The sequence below is a fragment of the Corvus cornix genome, chromosome 1 (genome assembly GCF_000738735.6).
Source record: "Corvus cornix cornix isolate S_Up_H32 chromosome 1, ASM73873v5, whole genome shotgun sequence".
Lineage (NCBI taxonomy): Eukaryota > Metazoa > Chordata > Aves > Passeriformes > Corvidae > Corvus > Corvus cornix.
Genome location: NC_046332.1, coordinates 40,803,227 through 40,829,944, shown reverse-complemented (window position 1 = coordinate 40,829,944; position 26,718 = coordinate 40,803,227). Strand labels below are relative to the sequence as shown.

Here is a 26,718-nt window from a genome sequence, read left to right as displayed (position 1 = left end):
ACATGTGGGAAATTCTACAACTTTACACCTGGAGTAATTCCAGCGTATAACTCCAAAAAAGAAAAAAGTCAATTCTGACAGAGTTGGTTTATTTTTTTTTTTTAATGATTTTGAATATGACTTAGCTGCACTCTTCCACTTTCCTAATAATGAGCATTAAAAAAAGGACTGTTGTTCCATATAGCTGGGAATGAGCAAGTCCAAATGCTGATGCAAGAGGTCTTTTTCACCACAGCTCATCATGATCACTATTTGTTTTGGATAAAGACAAGAAGGAGAAAAAAATATTTTATTTTAATGTAAGGAAATGCATTACAGTTATTTGGTGAAGCCTTATTAACTTCTTGACCTCGCAGAATGTAAATTGTAGCACCCAGGTGCATTATGTAAAATAAATAATTTAAAAAATTCACATTTATATCTTAGAGAAAAACAGTTAAAGCAAATGTTTTTTCATGCAGTCTCCTTAAGCCACCAGCTTAGGTTCATATCACAGATGTAACATTGGCAAAAGAGTATGGCTTTAAGATGGATAGTTAGCAGAAGAATTTCCTGACTGGTGTTTTTTTAACCCAATTTTTCTGTCTACTATAAACAACTCGGTGGTGCAGCAATATTTGAAACGGCTGCCAAAATGTTTATGGAGAATTTGGAATACGAAACTTAAAATACTTAGCTGTCTCACATATACAGACATTATGTGGAAGGCATTTTTATGTTAAAAACAGTATGACTAGATGGTGGAACTATTTCCTGGTTAATTTTATGAAATTGTCTTCACAGTGAAGTAATGGATGCTACATTCCCAGGTGGACTGAATGCTTACTACTGCCTTGGATGAAAATGATAATTAAAAAAGGAATATATACAGTGTGTATGGAATGCTATAAAATGAACCTTTTGATACTGAGTTGATATTATTCTTCCATTGCCATATCATGTTGCAAACCAGTGCACAGTAACTTTAAAATTGAGGTAGGGAGGTATTTGTATAGTCAATGACTACAGTAGGATCAAGAAAAGGCTAGAATGCAGTGTCACACTCAAATTCCCTTCCATGGGCAAACAGGAAGCAATCTTACGTCCTTAAAAAGATCTGTGACATTGCCCAAAAATCAACTTTTTTATCTGAGACACTTACCAAGACCAGGGACACATATTAAATCTATTCTTTCATCTTCTTTGATTATTGTATGCTGAATACAAGAAGACAGCCTGAAATTGCTGCGAGAGCTTCAGAAGGGCCAACCCTTACAGTACTGTAGGGGCTCACTGAGGGCTGTCCTGCAATACGCCCCAAAGGTTCACAAGAGGGCTGCCTGCACTGTGTACCAGTTGTCACATTTCAAGTCTTGTTCATAGGCAAAACCCAAGCACACCTTGTATAGTCAAGCTTTTTTTCTGTTATTATAATTCAAATCTTAAGAGTACAATTACTATTAATCCAGAATTGTTACTGAAAAATAATAATACTGTTAGAATATTTCTATATAGAAAAGGGCTCAATAGTGGTGATAAAACACTTTGAACTGTTATTCACACATTGAGTTTCTATCCCTTTACCTGATGCTCATTCCTGCATTGCTCTTTTGCATCCCAAGGCTTGCAGTTTCATTCTGGTTGTGCTGGGGTGCTAGGGTGAACTGGCAGCATCTGGAGTCCCTTCAGCAGGATATTCATGTTAATGCTTTCTTCTCCCTCACTTTAGGATCCACTTGGAGTAATTTTTGTATTTGCTAATACATTTTTACACCTCTGTTCTATCATTGTCAATCTGTAGCTCCACAGTACCACCAAATATTCCATACATGGTGCCTTCTATGTATATTACATATTATTCTTTTGTTCTTTGTTACCTCTATAGCCAGGTTTGTCAGATCTAGTTCTGCATTTCTTTAGCTGACTATTGGTGAGTATAGCCAGGGGGTCTCCAGTGCCAAGCCTGTGTGCCATCTCTTACCATCCCCTGCCTGTACTCCTCCATGCCACATCCTGCACCTCCAGTTTTCAAGGCCTCTCCTAAATTTCTCTACACTACTTCATTATTTTAGAGTCACAAATATCTCATTCTCTGCAGAAAATAGCTGCTTCTTACTGCTATCTATATAAAACCATGGTCATACAATGAAAAGATAAACAAAGGCAAAATAAATTAGCCACAGACACCTGGTCTACTAGAGAAATTGCTGTTACAGCTGAACCAAGCAAAACAAAGCTGCTGTCAGGTCAAGAAAAGTTCAAAGAGAGCAAGCTTGGCAAGCATCTGTTCCAAGGCCTTGCAAACTCAGCACAATCCTGTGGCCCATTATCAGAAATGGCAATACTGCATTTCAGGTCCACATGGTTACAGTGATCACCTACTTTACACAGCTCCATTTTGATGTAGAAAGAAATGCAAAATTCTTAACACTCTGCCCTCTCTGTTTACCAAGTGCTGACACTATTCTCATATTTCTGGCCGTAAGCTGCTTTTCATTCTCTATCAACAAAACTGATGAATAATTATTCTTTTATTAAATAATCAATGTTAATCGGCCAGTAGGTGGAGCACAAAGCATGTGCATATGTTGAAAATAAAGTATTACTGAAAGAACAATAGATTGGGAACAGATTGGAAACCGATATAGATTTCCTTCCCCAGTTTCAAGAGATGGGTTAGCTATTTCAAGGTAATTCAAAATACTGAACCAAGATAACTGACTGTAAGGTTTATTTTAAAATGCACATAGACAATTGCATTTCCAGAATGAACCAGCTACCTGCAGACACTCACATCACAGTAAAATGGGATGCACATTTTGCACTGAGCAGTAACAGCACGGTCTATAGTCCCCAGAAAAACTGACAGCTGGTATTTAAAAATCAGTGTGTTATAGAAACATAAAATATGATATCCTATTCATTTGCATCAAGTATGTGCTTAGTCAGTAGTTCTTATTTCCAGAATACTGTTATTTAAACAAAATATCTGCCAGCTACTGCCCCAGAGAATATTTGATTCTTAATCTGATCTTGAAATTGCAACTTCAGGTATCAGTGAGACAATAAAGAAATTACTTTATTGATAGTCAGGCAACTTGTATAAACTGTAGGCTAGGGTTTTTTGCTGTGTAGAAGTACTGTTGTTAACACAAAACTAAGGTCAGTACAAGGGATGCAAAGAAACAGATGACATCAGGGGCTTGAAAAAAATCTGTGATTTAAGTTATTGAGACTTTTCTTTCCAAAGCTATCCTTGCTCTTTTCTGAGTAAGTGATGTTTTTGTCTTTTACTACTAAACCAATTAACTGAGCACAGCTTGTAGAAGTTGAGTATTTTTAATGGTGAAGGTGCTGCATTTTAGAAGTATTGACAACAAGACTAGACTGTCAGGGAAAATTTAATAACAAGTACACATAGAAAAGGTTGAAAACAGAAGACCTCAATCTGCAAGAACCTCGCATATGCATATGCAGTTCTCATGAGCTTAAAAAGAGCTTTGGTATAACCTTGTTTAAAGAAGGTCTGCTGGTGGTTCCTGAAAAAATGCCACAAAGAAAAACCCACAGAAAAATTTTCCTCCGCAAAGCAATATGAAGAGAATAAACCTAAATGACACAAGATTAAGAAGACAGCAGAAACTCTCCTGTATCTTCACTCATGCTTCTTCCTAAAGGGAATTCACTGCTTTTAGTTTTTTAGGAGAAAATTTATAAACTTAAGGTTGACACTAAATTTAGTAATGCTTGATCACCTTGATAAAATTCTACAAAGAAATGACAGCCCTGTAGAAGAGGGGAGAGCAGTAGATATTGTCTCTTTGGACTTTAATAAGGCTGCTGATACTGTCTGCCCTATGATCCTCATAAATGAGATGCTTTTGTACAGGCTAAACTAGCAGACACAGAGGTGGAATGTAAACAATCTGAATGGTCAGGCCCAGAAGGTGGCAATTAGTGACACAAAGTCTTAATGGAGGCCAGTACATATTGGTGAACCCTAGAACTCAGTACTGGGCCCAGTCCTCTTTAACATCTTCATTAAACATAGAAACATAGAATCATTTGGGTTAGCAAAGACCCCTAGGATCATCAAGTCCAACAACAAACCCAGCACTGCCAAGTCTACCACTAAACCACATCTTGAAGTACCACATGCAACCGCTCCAATAGGCAGCCTTTTCCCATGCTCGACAACCCTCTTCATGAAGAAAATTTTCCTAGTATCCAATCTAAACCTCCCCTGGTGCAGTTTGAGGCCATTTCCTCTCATCCTATAGCACTTGTTCCTTGGTAGAAGGGACCAACCTTGCTGCAAAGAAGGTCAATGGCATCCTGAACTGCACCAGGCAAAGCTTAGCCAGCAGGTAGAGGAAAGTGATCCCGCCCCTCTGCTCAGCACCAGGAAGGCCACAGCTGAAGGACTGCGTCCAACTCTGGGCTGCTCAGTACAAGAGAGACATGGACAGAATGGAGAGAGTCCAATGAAGGGCCACCAAACTGAAACACAGAAGCTTCCTTTGGAATATCAGGAAACACTTTTTTATTGGTAAGGATGACCGAGCACTAACACAGATTGCCTTGAGAGGTTGTGGAGTGTCCATTCTTGGAGAAGCTCAAAAGCTAGTCCTGGGCAACCAGCTCTAAGTGGCCCTTCCTGAGTAGAGGTGTTTGACCAGATGACTTTAAAGGTCCCTTCAACCTCAACCATTCTGTGTGAAAGTTAGAGGTAGAAAATGGACAGTCACACTTCACAGTGCACTCATTCCTACTCTCCATATAAAAATTACAAAAGATACAATTTCTTTTTTGAAATCATACACCAGCAGTGCCAAGAATAACTCCTAACACATGCCTGTAATCCCTGGCAGGGATAACTTTGGGTGCTGCCAGGTGAGAATGTGGAGCTTAAGAAAGTCATACTACCTTTGAGAAACCCTCATCATATCTAACACCTTTCCATGCGTACGAAAGCTAATGGAACTTGGCTCATATACAGATTTGAGACACGATCTGATGGTTGATCAATAAATTCCTACCTGCATAACTGTCAGGAAAAAAATATTCAGATTCAAGGAACTTTATTTTCAAATTACTTTCCTGCACACATGCAGTGACCCTTAATTTTTAATTATATGTCACAGCTTAAAACATTGTATGCACTTACTACCTTTCTAACACGAGACAACTTACTCCTTTTCAGTTACCACAGATTTCCATTTTAACTGCTTCTTGTGCTAATAATTATGCCATTCTCAATTATCAACAATTGAAACAACTTCATTTTATGAACACCATACCTAAATTTTTAAGTGGCTCACCTGAGTAACTTGGATTTATACTGTGTTTCTTAAGGCTGCAATGAAATACATATGGAAATGTATTTATGCATCCATGAGTACTACTTTAACTACACCAGTCTGTCAAAAATATGCAGGCTGTCTGGTATTTGCTTTTACATTAGAGTATAATATTTCAAGACCCGTAATACAATAAACAGTGTTCATCTGAGATGCGTAGCATTACAGTGGTTCTGTTCCAGAAAATGAAATTAGGTATTTAATTTTTCAACTGAGACTCAGTTTATTATCTGCAAAGGTTGTGGGTTGCACTCTGTCTTTAATCGCTCACAGGTGATTATACCTCCTCTTCCATTTTTCTTTATATTTCAAAACATAAGTTGACAGCACATGCTGTCAGGCTAAAATGGCAATACAAACAATATATACCACCTCTCTTATGAGTTACAAATGTATGTTAATAAATAAACATTGTACAACAGAAATAATCTAAAAGGGAAACTGTGGGGCATGAGCATTAATGAGGCAACAAGAGGCAGAGGAAGCTGTTCTGAGGCTGGGGGCTTGCAAGGAGGAACCCATCTGCCTCTACAGTACACACAGCTGAGCCCCCTGTCTGTGTGAGCACCATCTCAGCGCAAGGGAAAAGACCTCTATGCCCATTAAACTACTTACAGCACTTCACTGAGACATTTCAGTGCATAATTTACTTAATCCATTTGTCACAGAATACTTCATGGCTTTATATTCTCATGTGTGCAGAAAGACAGACTATGCAAAGCTCTGTTTAAAATGCCAGTACAAAATAACTTTATTATAAATATAATCCTGTACAAGAAAGATGTTGCTTTGTGTTTATTGGGAAGTGGGAGCACAAAGCCTCGGCACGAAGGGGAGGCTGTGCAGCTGTTATGCCAAGCAGACAGAAAAGCACACACTTCAGAAGGCAACTGCCTGCCTGCTGGCCCACGCTGTGCAGATGAGTGCATTTTTCATACATCCATTGAAGCTAATAAAACCCAGAACACTAGAAATGCAGATCAGAGCCTTAACATGAAAGTGCTACTTACCTTTTAGTTGACATGTGACTACAGTGAGTTTCCAAAAACTAGCGAGTAAATCAGAATATTGCTCTTATTATATTTTATTTGTCCTATAGCAAGAAACTAAATCGGTGAAACTGTTTAGCTTAGATTCCTCTAGGCCAAAGCAGTGAGCTATTTATCAAAGTGAACATGAAAATACTAGAGATATATTGAGCTGTTTCAAGGTTTTGACTCTTTTTGCTTTGGTTTTCTTTTCTTTTTTTTTACAATCCTCCACTTAAAGGAACCCTAGTTACTTGCCTTCTTCTTCTGTTTGTCTCCACCAAATATTTCATCGCCTTGCTCCGACGTAATTTTTGATCCTCTTTCAATGCCCGACGTTCTTCTTCCAAATCCTGTTCAAAATGAAACATTAAATCTCTACCCCTAAGATTGTGTTAAGGACAACAGAAACTGGATCGAACTGCTCATTAAAAGATATAATAGCCTGTTATATTGATTGATCTTATATAGAGTAGGTTCCATAATTGTATGTTACAGTCATAACAAACTTTATGATCATCCAGAAAAAAAATGTAAATGCATTTTACTTTTTAAAGGGATTTTAGAAGAGGCTTTGCACTCATCTTCCATGATACCGCCAGCTGAAAAATCCCATCTTTATTAATGTCCATTTGAAGAGACATTTTGTGTAGTTATCTAAACCTCTGACATAAGGATGCAGGTATGACAGGGAAAATGTTAAATGGAAACCCCCCCCTCCACCCCCACCCCAAAGGATTAGTTATTCACACTGAAATTGATTAACACCACTAAATAAAAGCTCTCCATACAGCCGGATCAGTCCTGATTCACGCCAGTAATTATTTAAGTAGCAGCGTGCAGGCAGATCTTGTTTGTGTCAGTAGCTCTTACTACTAAAATCCAAAAAAAAAGAACCCCCAAGTTAAGATGGAAAACACTATTCCTAATGGCATAATCTCCTAGAAGAAGGAAAACAAGAAAACTCCGAAGTTGCTTGAGAAGACAACTTTCCCACGGCAGTTTAAAACCCACAATGTTCAAGTTTTAATCTGAAGACACCCCTGAGGCGGTCCCTGACCGCGGGGCAGGGCGGGGGCTGGGACACGGCTGCCCCGGCCCGCCGCCGCCCCACACGGGTCCCCCGCAGCCCCGAGAAGTGCCGGGCCCCGGCGGTAAGAGACCGCCTCAGGAAGGATACACAGGGACGCTCCGCCGCCCTCCCGCGCGGTGCTGCGGGGCCCCGGGGAGCTGCTGGCCCCGCGCCGCCCCGCCGGCCTTCCCGCCGGGCTCCATCCAGCGCCCGGTTCAGCGCCAGGCCCGCACCGCCGCCAGCGCCGGGTCCCGCCGCGATGCCCGGCGCGTCCTGCACGGCCTCGTAGCAACCGGCGACGCCGCTTCCGTCGCAACGGGGCGGGGCCGCGGCGCTGGGGCAGCGGCGCTGGCGGGAGAGGGTTTGGCTGGCTCAGCATTCGATGGCTCCGAGGCGGGCGCAGGGGACAGGGCGGGCCGGGACCCGCCCCACCAGGCCGGTCCTTGCCGCTGCCGTGCCAGGGTGGGAGCCGCTCGTGGGAATCGCTGCGCGCTCTCCGCACCGTCCCGTCTCGTCAGGGGCAGCGGTGCCGGACACAGTGCCAGGGACGGTGCTTGGCTCTCACTGGGCTTTCCATCCTCTGCAGCGCTGTAAACCGCGGGATGACCTTTAAAAGCCGCAGACACACCCGGTATCCGAGCGAACGCGTTCTCGTGGGCAAACACCGCCCCGACCCTGCGTGCGGGTTTGCAGAGCTCTGCGGGTGCCTCTTAGGCCTGTTGAAGACTTGAAGTTAACACCATAAACTTTTTTTTTTAACCGCAGGGTGCAGAAATCACAACAACAACAAACAACAAAAAAATTAAATTGTATAAAATATTATAGAAAAATATTTTAAAAGTCCATAAATATAGTTACACAAAGTAATAAAAAATACCAAAAAACAAAACAACCAAAGAACGCCCACTTTGTTCATAAAACTGCGAAACTGGTTTTTTTTTTTTTTCCCTTTTTTAGGCAAAGCAGAGTGTGTTGTCTTGGGATATTGCCCTGCCTTGCATGAGCTGTCAGCAACAGGCTAAATGCCTTGGTGCTTTCCTGGCAAGACATTTCTTGGCTGGTGTATTTGAGCTTAAACCAATTCTTTTTTTTTTTTTTCTTCAGTGTGCAGCTGTTCTATGTCTTTGACTAGGAAGGTAAAAATAGTACTCTGCGTTTGTGAAATACTTTTCTCCACAGACCCCTCCCCATATTTGTAGCACAGTTTGTGAAGTGGGTGTTGTTATTATATTATATATATATATATATAATATAATATAATATATATATTTGGCAATATATATTATATATATTGCCAAACGTGCGTAATATTTGTAGTATCCCAGTTACTGCAGTTGACAAGATGACCCTAAAATGGAGGTCTTTCAGCTCTAGTTCAGAATACCAACCCCAAATTCACCACTTTTTTGCCTCATCTGCTCTGTTGTGTTGCAAAATGTAGAAAAGTGGTTGTCACTTTACCGCTGTGTGATTTTCAACTCACACACACATTTAAAATCAGTTTGCCTGATAAAATGCACTGTTTCATTTAGGATGCAGTAGAAGGCTTTAGCAGGATGGAGAGCTGAGTCACCCAAGCAGAACTGAAGCAGAACTGGGAAACTGCAGAATTTGGGCCCATGTCAAACCTCGGAAGATTGAAGTTTGTGGTCAACTCATGCAGAATTTGAGCTTCCTTAGATTTACTGAAAATTTTGATCTAATAAAGCACAACTTGCAGCTTCACGTTAAGATACCTTCTGAGATTTAGAACTAAGAATAGAGTTTATATATCTTCTGTCTTTCCCTTGTTTACTTTTTATTGAGTCTTCATAGTCCTCCTTTACGGTTATTGGATAATCCCTCCTTATGAGTAACCTCACATCTTTCAGACTGTGGGACAAGAAGGTGACAAGCTGAGGGCCATATAATTCAGAAGTGTATGATTATTCTGGGACAGCAAGAAAAGTAGTCTTAAGTAGTTACAGAATGGAAGGTCCTGCTCTGGCAGCTGGTTTGAAAGAAGCTGTATAAACGTTACTGTGGGCTAGACACTGATGTTCCAGTGAAGGATAAAGATCAGCTCTTAAAACTTTGTGGGATGGATTCTGAATTTATTACAAGTTTTATTTGAAGGCTGGAGCATAGCTGTGCTGCTGCAGATACACATTTTTCTTTCCTTCTTGTTCCAGTGGAGGATTAACCTGCTAATCTTGTGTAGTTTTCCTCCAAGCTGTGTAGGCAACTGCATGGGAGAAGAAGTTCAGTTAATGTTCTGACTATTTTAACCATTCCTTCCTGAAATTTGTCACCTCTGCCTATTTGTGTACATAGAAAGAGGAAGAAAAACTGTTTGTTTGCCCTTAATGTGATATGTAGATAGCCATGAAAATCTTTTCATCTTCTCCTTGAGACTGAACTATGGATCACAACATGCATCTTCTTGAGAGAGCATCAGCTGATGCACTAATTAAACCCTAGTAAGTCTCATATTGGAAAGCTATGATGTGCCATGTGGTACTTTGGAACTAATTGAAAATTTTGATTTTGAGAGATAGAGAAGAGCCCAAGTTGCTCAGAGTTTCGCAGCCAGTTGATTATGTTCCTCTCAGGTGTAGGTGCTTAGTACCATTTAGCTATAAATTTTTAAAGAAAACATTGTCTCAAAAGTGTATTAATCCCCACTCCTGACAAATGTTGGTTGCTCCCAACAAATCTTAGTAGCAAAAGCTGTTTCCAATGTATTCCAGCTTTAGATAGAGGTGTAGATGAATCACATTATCAAGACGAATTTGGAACATTGTCTCATTGTACCACTGTAAGGTGCAGTTGAACAGTGTATTCTGAAGATCCTTTAGACAGTGTATACAGTGGACAGTGGTACATTGGAAGCTGAGGTTTCATTTATTCATCCAGATCACAAGCAATTTAAATGCTCTAATGTGTCTAAATTGTCTAAACCTGTTGGAACTTTGTGAACTTTTTTTTTTGTTGTTAGACTATCAGATCCAGTTTTTAAGATACAAAAATAGTGGACTTGAGTGTGTGAAAACTGTAAGTGCCTCATAGTTTTAATTAAGCTTCTGTGGACTAAATTTCATTTTCTTCTTTTTCATGCCATTCTCTTGTACTTTGACTTTATTCAGGGATAAAAATCATTGCACTGAATGATTGTCTCAGTACCTGTGTTACAACAGGTGGGCTACCAGTGAGACCAAAATACTGCTATTATCCTCCTGGTAAAAGATTTTCTATGTAATACAAAGTACTAATTTAAAATAATTTTTTTCAGTTTTCTGTTTTGAACTTACTTTGATGATATATTCCAAAATTGCTTCCACAGCCTGTTGTAGTGCACTACCTTGACAACAATACAGACACCTTAATTTTAAGGATAAAAATCTTTGTAAAAATTTGAAAACATCAAGTAATACTAGTTTTCTTTCAAGTAGCCCAGACCCCTCATACCAAATATAGACAAATGCTCAAAAATAGCATCTAAGAGAATCTGTCAGAGTTTACCACAATGAAAATATATATATGTTTGATGTGTCATATAAAGGCGATAAGCAGTAATTTCCCTCAGGATGCAAATAGTAGTATACAAAATCTACTGGGCAGTTGAAATGTGGTTTATTAAATCCAGGCAGTAAAGGAGTGATGTGTTGGCTGCCCTTTGTGCTGTAGACATTCCCAAATAGTTAGATCAGGCCTTCATCGTGTACAATTCTTTCCACAGAAATTTGAAACCTATTAAAACATTTGCATTTCTTCAAGTAAAAGATGAATCGCCACTTTAGGGTAACTTCATTGATTTGTCTTAATATTTTTTTGTTCAGTTTAGGAGAGACTGTCATAAATAATGGCAAACCTTGTTCACCTAAGGTAAGATTTTCAATTACTTTGTTTAGATAAGATAATGAATGTAACTGACTGATTTCTCAGAAAAGTGACAGATGTTTTAAAAATGTGGATTGCCTTATTCAAGATAGATATGAAAATACAGAAGCATCAGGTATTTTCAGACAGAGAAAAGAAACTACACTGAAATTGTAGGAATTCAGTACATTAGAACATTTTTGTGTTAATGTCCTTTATCACAGCTCAGTTTTTAGGTCATATTTTTAATCTCATCTGCATGCCTGTAAATGCAGTGTAACTGTTGGTTTTGGCAGAGACAGTTTTTGCTTGAATTGCTGAGATCAGACTTAATTGCTTGTTTCATGTCAGCTTTTGTTAAAGATAAATATTGATTAAAATATTTGCTTGACAGTATTTAATTGAACATCTGGTGAGTAGCTGTGATAGCCCTGGAACAAACCATACTTTCAAGTATTCTATTTATAAGTTTCAAGTGATCTGTTTATAAATCCTATATAATTTTTCTTCCTTTATTTTGTGCTTATTTCAAAACGTAAAAAACATATTCTTTTACTTCTTTACCATTCTCCAGGCACAAAATGCAATTATACTAGTAATTCAGAAACCCTTTGTTTTATAAAATCCCCTTGTTAACAGCTTTTTGAAATTTTTACTTTCACTTTTTAAGAGCAAAAATCCGGAAAAAAACCCTGTTCAGTGCTTGCTGGTGTAGTGCCAATACCAGAAAGAGAAAACTGGAACAAGAAAGAACAACTGTGTTGGAGACATATTCAAGTCTAAATAAGTTTTGGTTTTTGTTAAAATCTTGACATTTCTAAGGATCCTATTTACATTTGAAAACACAATGCATGAACATACTACAAGTGATTTGCTGAGATTATGAAATCATCGAAGACTCATATGAAAATATGTTGCTTAGTCTTTTGACAATGACACATATTTTGAGAATTACTTTTAGTAATTTCTTTAAGTGGTGATTCAGAGGCATTCCCTTATTTTATGTCCTATGGCACCATGGAAGAAAAACTATTAAATATGAAAATATAATTTAAAAATAACATTAATAGGTGTAACTACTTCTACTAATGCTATTACTGTTACTATTTCAGATAATTGTGTGCCCATGAATACTGTACCTTTATTCTTTCCCCTATAAGTACACTTAAAATATTAATTTTTTTAATACTTAATTGGTCTGCAAATCTTCTCAGGACTGCTCGTATGCATAAGTTAAAAACTTATGCAAGTATTTCCCTGATCAGGGTCTAAATAATTAATTTAGGGGTTTTCAAGAGTAAAAGTATTTTGCTAATATCTGGTAAATCCAAAAGCCTGCTCCTTTCCAGTGAAAATAAGTTCCTTAGCATTTGAGATGTCTCTTGGGTGTGGTGATTCCTAAAATACAGGATTTGCAAGTTCTTGCCTCCAGTTTACAGTGCTCACAAGTAGAATACCTCATCAGAAATGGTGCTGGTACTTCTTTTAATTTATAGAGGTTATTCTCTACCTCTGACACTACCTTTTTCTTGTGAGGTATGACTAAGCAGAGAACACCTAATCGGTTTTGGTCTCAGCTCTGTCAATTATTTCTTGAAAAAGTTTAAAAAAACCCAGGTTTTGAAGGAAGGCCTGTAGAGCAATCTACCTCATTTTGACAGACCAAGCTATTTTATATATGCTTAATGTTCAATTTATTTCCCCCTCCATTGTGTTGGTACAACAGGACACAAGGAATGTTGGAGCTGTGGAAGAACCACTTCAGGCAGAAGAGAAAAATAAATCTGCAGATATTTCAAAACAAAAAGAACAATGCCTTGTTCCATGTGATGCTCAAGCTAAAATTTTACGAGGGGACAAACATTACATGTGCAGTATGTATTCATCAAGAATACTTTTAGTGATGAGCTATGCAGTGCCATGCTATGCAATCCTTTCCTGTGCTACGCTATGCTGTGCAAATTTACTTTTTAATCTTCTTGAGCACACGTGACAGCCTTGTGACCCTGCTGCCCAAACTGTGTATTGGTCAGAAAATTTGGGTTACCCTGTTTTTGGGGTGCAGCTGGTGTGACAACGTATAATCATTGGTGAAGACAGGCAAACCCAAGCAGCAGCACAACCCACCCAGATCTGTTATCCTCTGAATGTCAGTATCTCTCTCCATTACAGAGGGAGGATGTCTGTTCCTCATTTAAACATCATAGCTGGGTGTGGGGGTGTAAAGTGGGAGGTAGTTAATTAGTTAGTTAGTTAGTTAGTCAGTTACATGGGAGTAAATGTGTACTTCAGCTTACCTTTTATAAAGGCTTACACAGGACATTCTCTATTCACTACCTTGATAAACTACACAGCAAATTATGCAATCAGCCTCAGAAAATAATTCTGTAAATTCTTGGTTTTCACATATGATTTTAAAATATATATTTTTAATTATATGTCATTATGATGATGACGATGTTCATGATTTTTGAGCATCAGGGCAAAAACCAGGAGTAGTACAGTGAATGAGCAAATGTAAGGTGACAAGAAACCATATATATCTGTCTTTTATCATATGAATTTATATCACTGTGATATCCCTTAAGTGGTTGTCCACTTCACCCAAGGATAAGATTATCTTCTTCAAAACGTGAGAAGAGCCATCACTTCTTAAGATGTCTTTACTGCAATCAGAAAGTCTGAAGTTTTTAGCACCTTTGGCTTTAATCTGTGGTCTCTGTATTATTTTCATTTCACTTTTAGGTGCCGTAAGGTAAAACATCTTCGGTATTCACTTAGATATCATAAATCAGTATGTTGTCATTCAGTCAAGAATATTTCTAGAGTTATTAAAAACAAGTAGATGAACATATTTCTTTTGAAGGAAATTTGCAGAATTCTCTTGCTGAATATGCCAGAAGTACAAAAAAACTGGTAAGAGACATGATGGATGATCAACAGTCTTCTTTGGATTACCTTTCTAATCAGGTACTTTTTTTCTTTATTATAAAGACTTGTACTTGTTATTTCTCACTGCAGGTGTTGTCTTTCTGAGGAGAAATAGGGCTCATTAAACCATTAAGTAGTGATTAAACCAGTAGGATTAGAGTGTCTATCACCAGTCCTTGTACCTCTGGTAGGGTGTGAGTCCCATTTCTATGAGGAGATATAAGCGCCCCCTGTTTCACAACTTAGTGTCATACATGGCAGTAGGGACAGTGGAGGACTATTCTTTCACATTGGTACGAATTACTACACATCACAAAAATGAACTTCAGATTATGTTTACTAGGAGTCAAAAAAAATCTTTAGAATGCAAAATTCCTCACTGCAATCTAATTAAAAATCTTTTATTTGAATTGGCAGGTAAATGAACTCATGAACAAACTTGTTCTTTTGAACACAGTAATTTTGAGAAAACATCTGGATCCACTTCCTTATAAAGCAGTTCAATCTCATGGTAAGTACTTTTCAGATACAGTCTTGGCACCTTCCCTTTTTATCTTTGTATCTTGAAAAGGAGCTAATTAAGGCAAAGGTAAGCAATTGTAACATTGACATTTATCTTGTGTTAGTAACATGTAAACTGTGGAAACTTAACGAACTGTTTAAAAATGTTCTCATAAATACTGCTTTAAATCATTTGCAACTGACAGCTCCAGGCATTCTATTTAGCACGCTGATTTTTATGTAAAATGCCAGCTGTGATTATCAGTAAGTGATCTGAGGCTGCTAAATGGCACGTTCTTTCACAATGAAATAAAGTGTGCTCTGCATCGGCAGCATCCTTATTCAAATGGGCTGGAAGTCACTTACACACTGGACAGTTAGTCTTCTTTTAAGTGTCCATCCAAACAAAAGGAAATATGACCTCTAAGCAGTCATGCTGGCTGTGGAAACTGCTTCTCTGAGTATGTTGAACATGTACCTGGCTTAACACTTAGAAGTAAATGGTTTTTCATGTATACATTATGATGGCAAGGCTTTTACAAGTATAAATACAAATATTTGTAGGAAAAAGACTTCATTTCCCAGATAATATTTCTTTTTCACAGTACTGGTGTTATAAATAAAATAATAAAAAAAAATCTGTAAAGTGACCAGATACATAATCTTTAATTTCCTATAGATATGTATCATATCTATTAAGATTAGGAATAACTTTGTCTGTACAGTGTCATTTATACTTAGGATCTTAATGGTGTTTAGAGAATTTTATTTTACAAGATAAATTCATGACAAAGCATGATTTTAAAGTTTGCATGAGAAGAAAATGATATTTTACATAATTCATATGTCACCAAGAAAAGTAATATTCCTGTGCTTAATCTGTATTTTTTAAAACATATTTTGCTAAAGAACTTCCTTGAATACCTTTTGTCTCTAGGTTTGGACTGCACTCATATTAAAGATACTGTTGGTTCAGTTTCAAAAACTCCAAGTGGTCTGTACATTATCCACCCAGAAGGATCAAATTATCCTTTTGAGGTAATTTATTATTATATATATTATTATTGAGGTATTTATTGTTATAGTCACAACTTGCTTGAGAATATGCATTTAGAATATTTTTAATAGATTTAAAGTGTTTTCCATGACAATTTCTCAACAGATGAATAAAAAAATGTATTAAATCATGTGCATGTGTCTACTATTACTGTAATTTTGAAAAGTTTCCTGTTTTCTACAAGGAAATTTAATATCTGTCATAAGAGCCTTTACTGTCGGTTTTCATATGCAGTGAAAAATACCAAGGAGGAAAACCCAAGGTGTTTCTCTTTTGGATATGGAGAAGTGCTGTTTTCTGTTACAGGGATGGAAAACAGAAGAGCAATTGACTGATCCATTTGGCTTTTAATATGGGACTTTCAGATTTTGAATTATTCTGCTGTATAACGTTGCCTTCTCTTGTGATGGGACTCTGCTGATGCAGTGTCATCCAAGTGGAGGTGCAGATGTGTCTTGGTTTGAGGAGCAGGTGCTTAGCTCTTGTCTGAGTATTATTATAACCCAGTCTTGAGGCTAAGAGGCATCTAAAATTTTAGTTTTCCTATCCAGTTTGCAATATTTATATTCCTAAAACGAGGATATATATTCCTAAAAAAACCTGCAACAATCATGTTTCCTATCACTGCCTGCACTTTATGTAATTGCTCAGAGTAATAGTGCTCATCTAGAAGAGGAGAATTTTGGGTTAATTTTCTCAGACTCAAATATTCAGATCCATGCAAACATAAGGAATATTTTTTTTTTTGTGTTTATTTCCATTTCAGATTGTTCTATTTAGAGGCGGCCTTATGCATAGTGGAAAGGCAGATATGGCACTTTCAAACTTTCAACTTGGCAATACTTGTTGAGGTCATTATTTTTTTTAAGAAAAACAAGGAATTTAGGCCAACTAATAACTAGCAAAGTTTAATATCTAACTTTATAGTGTTCCTTTATAACAAAGGAAGGATGAATCCCTTTATCTCTAGCCAAGTGGAGCCCTTCAAAATGCTACAAAAAAGGAGCTCCAACTGGTTAAGAAAAGGTTTCAGAATTATGCTGGGATCACAAAAGAAAAAATGAACTTGATTCTGCAACCCCCAATAGAAAAACCTGTCATTGTCTCTATACAATTCAGTGAGCTCAAGAAAAAGATCTGTAACTCCTCGGCAAGTTCCTTCCATGTAAAAGAAAGAGAAAGACATGTCACAGTGTTCACAGAACAACCATATTTATAGTATGAACAAAAGTCTACCATAGCAAAAAATGCATCTGTTTCCGAATTTCTTCTGGATTGAGGGGGATTCTAGAAACACAAAAGAAAAATCATAGTAGTTTGATTAAAAGAACAAGGTAACAATAAATAATGAGAAGAATGTCTGCAGTCATTTCTTGTCTGGTAGATGTTGCACAGAACTTAAAAGACAGAGCCAAAAAAGTCTCAGAGAAAAATATCTAAAATATGTGTTCCATAAAGAATGTTATTTTAAGGAATACTATTTAATGTGAATTCTTCCATGTGTGGAAGTATAAAAAGAGTACAAGAGAAATGATAGATGGACAAAAATATCAAGATACTAAAATATAAAGAAGAAATTATAAAGCATCTTCTAGAGGCTAATAGCCAAGAGTTCTAAATATTCTGCAGACCAGCAAAATAAGAAAAAATACAGAGGCAGAAAACCATAATAAGAAACTAAAAAACAGGAAACAAAGCCAGCACAAAGTAATTTATTTCAATGAAGATCTTTTCAGCAATAAGATGTCTTTTTATGCAATAGAACCTAAATCAAAATGTGTTTAGAATAATTTGCATAAAGGTATCAGTTAAATGAAAACTATTTAGACAACGTGATCCTATTCTTATTTCTCGTGTTTAATACCTCATGTTTCTGAAAATGAGTATAGATTTTGATGCGTAACTGGAGGTAATTGAACTCCCAATTCCAGGAGCAATAAGAACATCAAGCTTTAGTGGTAGTGGCAGGTTTCTGTCACTTCAGAAAGTTACTCCAAAGTAGGCTTTTGAGCATTTAATCATGAGGTGATTAAAACCAATTTCACTTTTGGAAAACTAAATCATGACCAATTTCTGATACATTTTTTCAATTAGTAAATGTAGATCAATGATATTTCTAAGTTGGATCAGATAAACTAAACAGTTGTTTAGAATATATACTCTTATACACACTGCAGGTGGAAAGGGAAGAAATATTCAGCAGAACCATCCTCCTTCTCATTTAATTTAAATTGTACTTGGCACAATCATGCCCTTCACACCTTTCATGATATGAGACATAGAGCAAACTGTAAAGCAGATTAACGATTATAAGTCTTTACAATTGCAACATTTCCATAAGGAATTAAGAAAACTACACAGCTATAACTGTATTTTTCTGTATCTATTTAATATTTTTATTTAGTTGGTGTATGTATTAGTGCTGTATCGAACTGGCTGATGACCTCTCATGTAGAACCAAATCTGTGAATTATCAACACTTACACTGATTTATATTGGACTGAAGATTGATGTTGTGACCAAATGGGCTCCTCGTAGTATTTCTGACTCATAGTCAGAGGAGTAGCCAAGCATGCAGTCATCTTCTCAAGACAGTGGATGAGGCAACGGGATTATTTTGAATGAGGTTTAGGTATTTTCATCTAAATACTCATCTTGGAATCTTCTATATTTCTTCTTATTCCAGTTCTATCCTCCTTGTTGTGACTGAAATAAGCATGTGATTCTCCAGGGAATAAGGGTCACAATTGTTTTTCATGCACGTGAACCTTATTATGATTCATTTAGTATTTGTTTGCAAGGATTGCCCAAAGTATCTTACTTGAAGATCCAAGATTCCTCAGCTTGTATGAGATCGATCAAATTACAGCTCTGTCCTGTTGCTTTCTTGTCGTTCATCGAGAAGACTTTGTTAAGTCACAGAGGCTCTGACTACAACATTGATGTTTTCCTGCCAAGGAGCAAGTCTGGTTTCCTGAAAAATATCTGGCTACTACAGGCAATGGGGATGCAACATATAATGCTCAGTCTGCAACAAAATTTTTTGAGGGTTAAACTGACTTACACCTAGTTTCCACTTTTATTAGCTGGCTAAGACTGCAAATCTCTTTTCTGAAACATGTTTCATTTTGTACATTTCCTGTAACGTCAAAAAAAATGTCTTACTTTACTCCATCACTTGTGCATCCGCTTAATGTTATGGCAGCTAAAATTATATTCTGAACTTACTTTTGTTTCCACAAGAAGCTGTAAGCATTTTCTAGGTTAATTCTCCTCAAATTAGACACATTTGGAGGCAAAAATGAGCCTCTGTTTTTAAACACTAATTATGCATGCCATCCCTTAGAACTACTTTGAATAGATTAGGTAGTACAGTGTCTAAATGTGCGATATAATATTTCTACATTAGATTCCCAGACTTTATAATCCCAGTTAGAACTGGTCAAGATTTGGCACTGGGGACATACTTAGGAAAGTCAATTACATGTCTTAAGTTTGGTGGGCTGAGGAGAAAACATGCCACATAATGTGATATTCCAAAGCAGAGCAGATGGCAGCTGGACCACTGCCATTTGACATACTGTTGGGCACAAATTTTAGCGAAGACTCATAAAGACTCATAAATCTGAGAGTTGATCTGAGAGTATTCAGTGGTACTGCTCAGTTGCAGGCAGTTATACGTTCACATTGGGACTTCCCTGGATTGGGGCCACTTCTTATGTAGAGGTTTTTGCTGCTGCAAATTATTGTTATTGCTGGGTTATTGCTATCACTGTTTTCCATTTCCTCACCCTTATTAAAGGCTCTAAATTTCCCAGGCACCACAAACACAGTATTCTCTGGAAGAAGGCATGATGGTGAGGGAGAACATATAAGAAGTTGTGTCTATTTTGCTTTGCTGAAATAAAAGTTTATTCAGTGTTGCTGCCTGTATTGATGATATTTTGCCTGATTAATACATGACATTGCAAGTTGCTTCCCTTTCATGCTATGAATGTTACAGTGACATTTATCAAAGCTTATTTATTATGTGTTATGAACAGAAATACACAGCCATTTCTACTGGTTGAAGAAATATCCAAATCAAACAGTTCAACAGGAATATGTAAGAAAATAATGCAGCTTCATTTATTTTCTTAGAGCTCTTTTTAAAGATACTTGAAAAGTATGTTACTTAGCAAAATTCTGAATAATCCACCTTTATTTAATTGTTTTCTTCATAAAAGCTGTTTCAAGAATGCTTAATCGCATCTATGTCTATTTTAGGTTTTGTGTGACATGGATTTTCGAGGAGGTGGATGGACTGTTGTTCAGAAAAGAACTGATGGAATCGTTCAGTTTCAGAGAACATGGTCTGAATATCTGGATGGATTTGGTGACCTTAATGGTATCAATTTTAAATACTCTAAAGTGCTTTGGAACAAACATTACTCCTGCTTTTATGTGAGCTACATTCCACTAAATTGTGTGGTAGTTTTAGTAGTATAAAGTTCTTGTTTCTTAAAAGTTTTATTTTTGCTTATGGATTTTTTTTCATCTAGTCTGTTGTGTGATCTTCCCAATAATGACTATTACCCCACTAGAGTCTTTAGCTATTGCAGTCTCACAAGAGTGTTTAAAATACTATCTTTTCTGCCTGAAATAATTTATAGATTATATTTCCTCTCCTTTCAGTTTTTTAAAAAAGTTCCTTTGTTGGTTTGAAGTACATTTGCAAAATATTTCGTTGGAGCAGAGAAAAATCAATAGTATTTCACCATAGGGGATGCAAAATTATAAACAACAGAAATATTTCAGTAGCTAATACCAACACAACTGTGATATTAATTCTTTATTGCCACCTTTAATCCCTCAAGTCTAAATCCATTTGCTTTTTCAGGAGTTTATCTGGTATTGCAATGGAAGCACACAGCTTTTCTGTACAAAAAGTGAAGCTCAAATGAGGCTACAAGTGTGATTTATGGAGGCAGCAAATCTTAAGAACAGGGCTTAAATTTCAAGAATAGGGTTTGCATTTTTTTTGCATTTCATAAAATGCTACCATTTATCATTTCTCAGTATCACCCTTAAGAGTGCTACTGAATTCTGTTCATGCAAGTGGATCTTTAGCACAGCCAGGTTTTGTGGTCTTCTAAGATACATTGCAGATGAATATTTGAAATCGATCATCTGGACAATTTTCTAAAAAATTTCACAGAGAAAAAAAAGATGATGCATACATGGGAATTCTTTACATGGATTTCCTAAGGAAGTAGGAAGGATTACTCTGTTCCTTCATTAGTCTTTCAAAGGAATGTAAGCCTATCATGCAACTTTTATTACATTTGGTTCAGGAAGGAAAGGAAAAAACCAAGAAAATCACTTTTTCTGTTACAGTTTCCATTTCTAGACTATATATTATATTTCTCTTTAAGGAGAATTTTGGCTTGGACTGAGGAAGATTTTTGACATAGTAAATCAAAAAGCCACTCATTTCAGTCTTTATGTGGATTTGGAATCAGAAAATGACAAGCATGCCTATGCATCATATGATGGATTTTGGATAGAGGATGAAACATGTGCTTTTAAACTCCATTTGGGGCATTATTCAGGAAATGCTGGTAAGAACTTCCATCTTTGATGTATTTAAAGGTTTTTGTTCCCTTTTTAATATGAAAAAATGCATTCAAAAGAACAAAAATTAACTTCAAAATTTTATTTCTAGTGTGTTTTTCTCTGGTATATAATGAACACTTACGCAGATAAATTTTCAATAGTATGGTGATCAGTTATGCCAACATTAATCTTTACATAGCAGGAAATTGCTTTATCATTTCAATGTCTTTAATGGAATAATTGAATAAACACTCCTGTAATAATAATAATATAAAAAGGAATGGAAATATTTAAAATAAATAAGGGACTTTTTGGGTGTTAATGTTTATTTACCTAATGGCACAATTATTTAGATGCCCATTATCTTATCATAGATGTGCTGATGTTAGTGTCAGTCTTCCTGATGATGCTTTGAAGAACTCAGAAGTGCCCAGATAGTCATGTACAAAGGATAGAGAAAGAAACTGAGTGAAATAAAGTTTGCCTACAGTGTGGAACAGTTGCTGGGTGATACATAGACAGAAATTAATTCCAGACCTGCCTTAATAGCATAAATATACTAAGCATGCAAGGATTTGCAATAAGTATTGCATCATGTCTTACTGCTTTTTTCCGTGTTATGCAAGAATTCTTATTATCAACAAAATAGTTACTCTCTAAAGGTATTTTTGAAAAACACTATTTCTTCAGTGAGTTCTTTAGTAAGACAGCAGAGCCAGTTATAATTGACCTTTATGTTTTAACAATTCCATCTTGTTTCATGACTCACTCTAGGGCTTTGGGAATGTTACTGGAAAATCTGAAGTTACAATCCTTTTTGTTTACTTTTGTCTTTTCTTCCTCTGTCTTTGAGAACAGAAGCCTTTACCTTCATAGCCAGCATGCATTGCTAAAAGCAACAAAAATATAACAATTTTCATTGATTTTCAACTTCTTCCATTTTTCTCAGTATTTTATTCCTTTTTTTTCCCCCTGCATCTTCAGCACTTTTACAGCTCATTATCTGGTCCTTTTGAACTGCTTTTGAAGACTTCTACTTTTCTAATAAATTCAGAGTAAAAATTTGTGAGGTGTGCATCAAGTAAGAAAGTTTCCCTGTAAATAACTTTTTATTGTTCTGTTTTATCTGTTTTACCTAGGTGATGCATTTAGAGGATATAGAAAAGAAGATAACCAAAATTCCATGCCTTTCAGTACTTCTGATGTTGATAATGATGGATGCAGGCCAGTGTGCACTATTAAAGGACAGCCTGTAAAGAGCTGCAGTAACTTCAGTGATAACACTGGATGGTGGTTCAACAAATGTGGCCTTGCAAATCTTAATGGTGTTCATCGCTACACAGGTAGATTTCTTGCAACTGGGATTCACTGGGATACATGGACAATGAACAAAAAACCAGTCAAAATTAAATCAGTTTCAATGAAAATTCGGAGAACCAATTTTCCATATTTCCATTAACATATGAAAATAGAAATATACTTCTTCTTGCAATTATGTGGAATGATGTATCACTACAGTCGTAAATACCTTTCATCTTCACTTGAGCATTCAGTCTTAAAACTTTATTAGATATTTCTATAGTACAGTTACTCATTTTTATTATGAAATGTCAGTGTTTATAGTGTTCCCGCTTGAGAAAGAAGGTCCTAAGAAGAACTGGGTTTTCAGAAAAAGGATTAAGCTGAGTATTTGTCAGCTTTTATTCAACTATCTCTTCGACAATCTCAGAACCAGCAGAAAAAATTATAAAAAGAAGTCTAATGCTGACTTTTGAATGTGCTTTTTCTATGCTCTCCTCATATCTAAATTGGCAAGAAATTTCAGCAAATTTTATTTGAAAAAACCATATGCCTGCCATTTTCATCATAATATTTTGGAAAAATACTTGTTCTTCACCCTAAGTTAATTTTCCAGAATCAGCTCTTCTTTCTATATTCCTTATCAGGCAAGATAACAATTGTTTCAATGTATAAATAATGTTTTGTATACCATCAGGACCTGTTTTTTTATACAAGTAAGGTTGATAGTGACATTGAAGAACTACAACCAATTTTATATTTAATTTTCACAGTCAAAGTGTTCCATAATCCAGTTTTGACTCTACCATTGTCTATTTCACAATTCACTACAAATGAAAACTTTTTTTCAAAGAAAACTTACGCCTTTTCTTATAATTGCAATTTTAATTTTTGGATATATGGGCCTGATCTTATGTTTTTCATTCTTAGGGGCATTCACTTTGTGAAGGATCATGTGGTAATGTATAAAACCAACTTAAGTTGTATAAACAAATTTTAAACTAAGGATTGTAAAATCTTTGAATTTCTGTCAGTAAAAATAAAATGATATCAATAAAAATGTGAATGTTAGTACAGTAGTGTTTCTGGAACCTGGCAGCTAATCTGTAGCAGCTAGGCATGGTATTTCTCATCTTTGCTTCAGTTTCAGCAGACCAGCTCTGTAGTAGCATGTGGAATGAAAACAGTTAAAAACTCTACAAATTTCTTCTTTGCTGTTTTTTATTTTAACCAAGCATTAATACAGTGAGCAGAAACCATCATCAATTCAGAATCACCGCAGTTTAGGACTTCTTCCCAAAGATTTATGTAGTTATAGGAGGAAATTAAGCTTTTCATAGGATATGTTTCAAGGTTAAGGGAGAGAAAACATTCCTCTTTTCATGTATGCTTGACTAGCCTTTAACAGTTGGAGGTAAAAAGTTGCTAAAAGCAGAAGGTTTCCTCTCTGCTAGAGGGAGACTGGGGACTATCCTCATGGGAGGGCTTACAGGAGAAGCATGGTAGCAAGTAGCCTGAGGAAAAATATCACAGGCCTTGTAGAGGGATTGAGAGAAATGGGATAGGTCCCGCTCTTGGGGGAGACGGAATTCTCTGAGCACAGTGGGGGTTTTTTGCCAGACACGGGGGTCTCTGAAATTAGCAGCGAAGAGATTTTATGTATCCCTTCTTCAGCCCGCCCTCACACCAGCCTTATTAAGAATGCAACTGCTTTGAATGGCAGCCTGGACCCAAGCAGGCCTATAAAGGTAGATACTAAAATGAAAGAGCTTCTGCACTAAGATTAACAAGCACTGGAGCTTAGAAAGAGGATTAATTCTGGCTGCAAGCCTGGATATTGTCACTGTATTAGGGCTCTTATGTCAGAAAGAGTCCTCAGCCTGTGGCACAACAATCCTACTGGAGAATGCAGTGGCTAAATTTCATGGAAACTTTAAATAGAGTTAATGAAAGCCTCAAACTTTGATGGTGTGGCCTCTGTTCTGACAACCAGGTCCGAGACTGTGAGCAGAAGTCTAAGTAGGTACTTTGGATGTATATAGCGATATTCTACTGACACCCTGAGGCTGCTTTTGGCTTAATTAGAATTCCTGCTTAAAAATGAAAGTGTCAAATGAAGATTGCAGACCTGTGCTGGTAGATTTAATTATGCTGGCCACATTTAATTATGACATTTAGTCTCCCCATTGTCAGCATTGGCTAGATTAGCTGGCACTAACAAATCTTAAAGGAGATGGACCTGAAAAGATAATGAGAGCTTAAAGAATCATTCTTGCAAATAGACATTGTTTCAAAATGTAGTGTATGCCTAGAAAATCAGAGTGCTAGAGATTAGTTGGCAGCTTCCTGGTACATGTCTGGAATACAGCAATGACAGGAGAACATTTTCCATGGCTATTGTCTTCAAAGGTTCATTCATTTCCTCCCTAGTAACAAAAAAAAAAAAAAAACCAAACCTGTGAAAACAAATAAATTTTTATTTAAACACTGAGAATTTTCAAGGACATTAAACTGTTGCCAGGGGCCTATGTTTCACGTTTGCAGCTGGTTCCCAACTGCCAAAAGATAAGATTTGTGTGGCCATATATTTAGGACTAGTAATCAGTTGGTTATTTCCCAAAGAGTCTTGTTTCAACTATAATATAAGGAAACATGTAGGGTATAGCATATCAAGAGAAACTGATTGAGTGTTTCAAGTAAAGAATATCTTGGTTTAACTACTGTTAGTATCTACTCCAGGAATGATACTTCAAACTATGAGACGTTGTCATTAAAGGACATGTAATCCCTGACATTATGAAACTACATTTCTTTTTTTTGTTTTCTTTTTTCAATAGTATGTCTTTAATTTGTAAATTTTAGTTCGGTGAACTCAAATTATTTAATTATTTGACGATTCCGGTCACAAGAAACCTTTCTGGTGACTTTAATTTTGTTTAATTTCTCCCTCTGGAGCATGCTCTGTATTGTCCCATTGCCAAACCGGAAGCCAGCAGAGAAAATCCATCGGCATGGGAGAAGTGCTTCATGGGATTTCTGTTGGTATGGCTGTATAAAGAAGGTAAGTTATTTACAGAAAGGGTATTGGAAACCTGCACACCATTTCCAGGCTGTTGATCTGCCAAGCGTTCTGATCTATAAAGACAGGATGCACTTCATTTAGCAGCTCATTGTAAAATGATTTAAAATTGAGGAAAGGCATCCATGGCTTTCAGTGGACACTGGTTTTGCTGACATGTTCTATATTCATTGACCAGAAGTTAAGTTGTTACTTTACAACCTGTTCTAATGAATATTTCTTATATGGAATGGTGCAAATGACACTTTACTATTCAGGAACGTATAAAGATATAATACAAGTATAGAAGGGAACGGTTCTTTCATTACAGAAAGGTTTTTTGCTCCATCATTTCCAATTTTATATTTGTGCATGTGTAGAAATCACACATGAGCAGACAAACCCAGGTATGTATTTCCAGTGAAATTCTCAGGGAGACAGAAGGCTGCTGATACCAGTATCAAAGGGGCTCGCAACCATATATTTTCCATGTGTTATCCTCCATTGGCTCAGCTTTTCCCCAGCCTCATCTGCTCTGACAGTTCTGGATTTTGTGCTTGTGGCAGGTTGTTCTTGGCAGGGGGCTCACAGGCGAGGCTGTCTAACAAAAACAAGCCTTCAGAAGCAAAGAACAGGCTCAGCTTTGAGTCCAGTAGAGCTTTGTTACAAAAACCATTCAAAACTGAGAGGGTTTTCCCAAGTACCCCTCTTTCGTCCGCTGCCAAGGGCCTGAATCCCACGAGGTTCCAAACCCGGCAGGGCGAGCCCGTCAACGCGTGTTCTCGCTAGGGGGCGCCAAAGAGCCCCCTGCGGCTTCCTTCCCTTTCCCTTTCCCTTTCCCTTTCCCTTTCCCTTTCCCTTTCCCTTTCCCTTTCCCTTTCCCTTTCCCTTTCCCTTTCCCTTTCCCTTTCCCTTTCCCTTTCCCTTTCCCTTTCCCTTTCCCCTTCCCTTCCCTCCCCCCTCCCCTCCCCTCCCCTCCC

The 26,718-nt window shown here is 37.1% G+C and overlaps 2 protein-coding genes across 6 annotated transcripts in view; one reads left to right on the top strand and one right to left on the bottom strand.

The window, feature by feature from the left end:
* The window catches only part of CEP126 (centrosomal protein 126), a 38,255-nt gene extending 30,592 nt beyond the window's left edge, over positions 1–7,663 (bottom strand). For 3 of the 4 annotated variants that reach the window (XM_039564065.1, XM_039564072.1, XM_039564084.1), the window contains exons 1-2: positions 7,548–7,663; positions 6,626–6,751 (exon numbers count right to left, since the gene is read on the bottom strand). In XM_039564065.1, coding sequence (XP_039419999.1) covers positions 6,626–6,751; positions 7,548–7,642 — 221 coding nt within the window. In that variant the 5' untranslated portion in view covers positions 7,643–7,663. The remainder of the gene's footprint in view (positions 1–6,625; positions 6,752–7,547) is intronic. The other variant, XM_039564078.1, reaches the window with a different exon arrangement.
* Positions 7,664–10,361: 2,698 nt separating this feature from the next.
* ANGPTL5 (angiopoietin like 5) lies at positions 10,362–23,751 on the top strand. Of its 2 annotated transcripts, none has more exons than XM_019286469.2 (8): positions 10,362–11,303; positions 13,024–13,171; positions 14,143–14,267; positions 14,646–14,739; positions 15,667–15,767; positions 20,053–20,173; positions 21,201–21,386; positions 22,521–23,751. In XM_019286469.2, exons 1-8 carry the CDS (start codon positions 11,202–11,204, stop codon positions 22,838–22,840), a joined length of 1,197 nt encoding a protein of 398 aa, XP_019142014.1. In that variant the 5' UTR covers positions 10,362–11,201; the 3' UTR covers positions 22,841–23,751. The 2 variants fall into 2 exon arrangements, with proteins under 2 accessions (XP_019142014.1, XP_019142015.1); XM_019286470.2 differs by having other exon boundaries at positions 10,374–11,303; positions 14,164–14,267.
* The last annotated feature ends 2,967 nt before the right edge of the window (positions 23,752–26,718 follow it).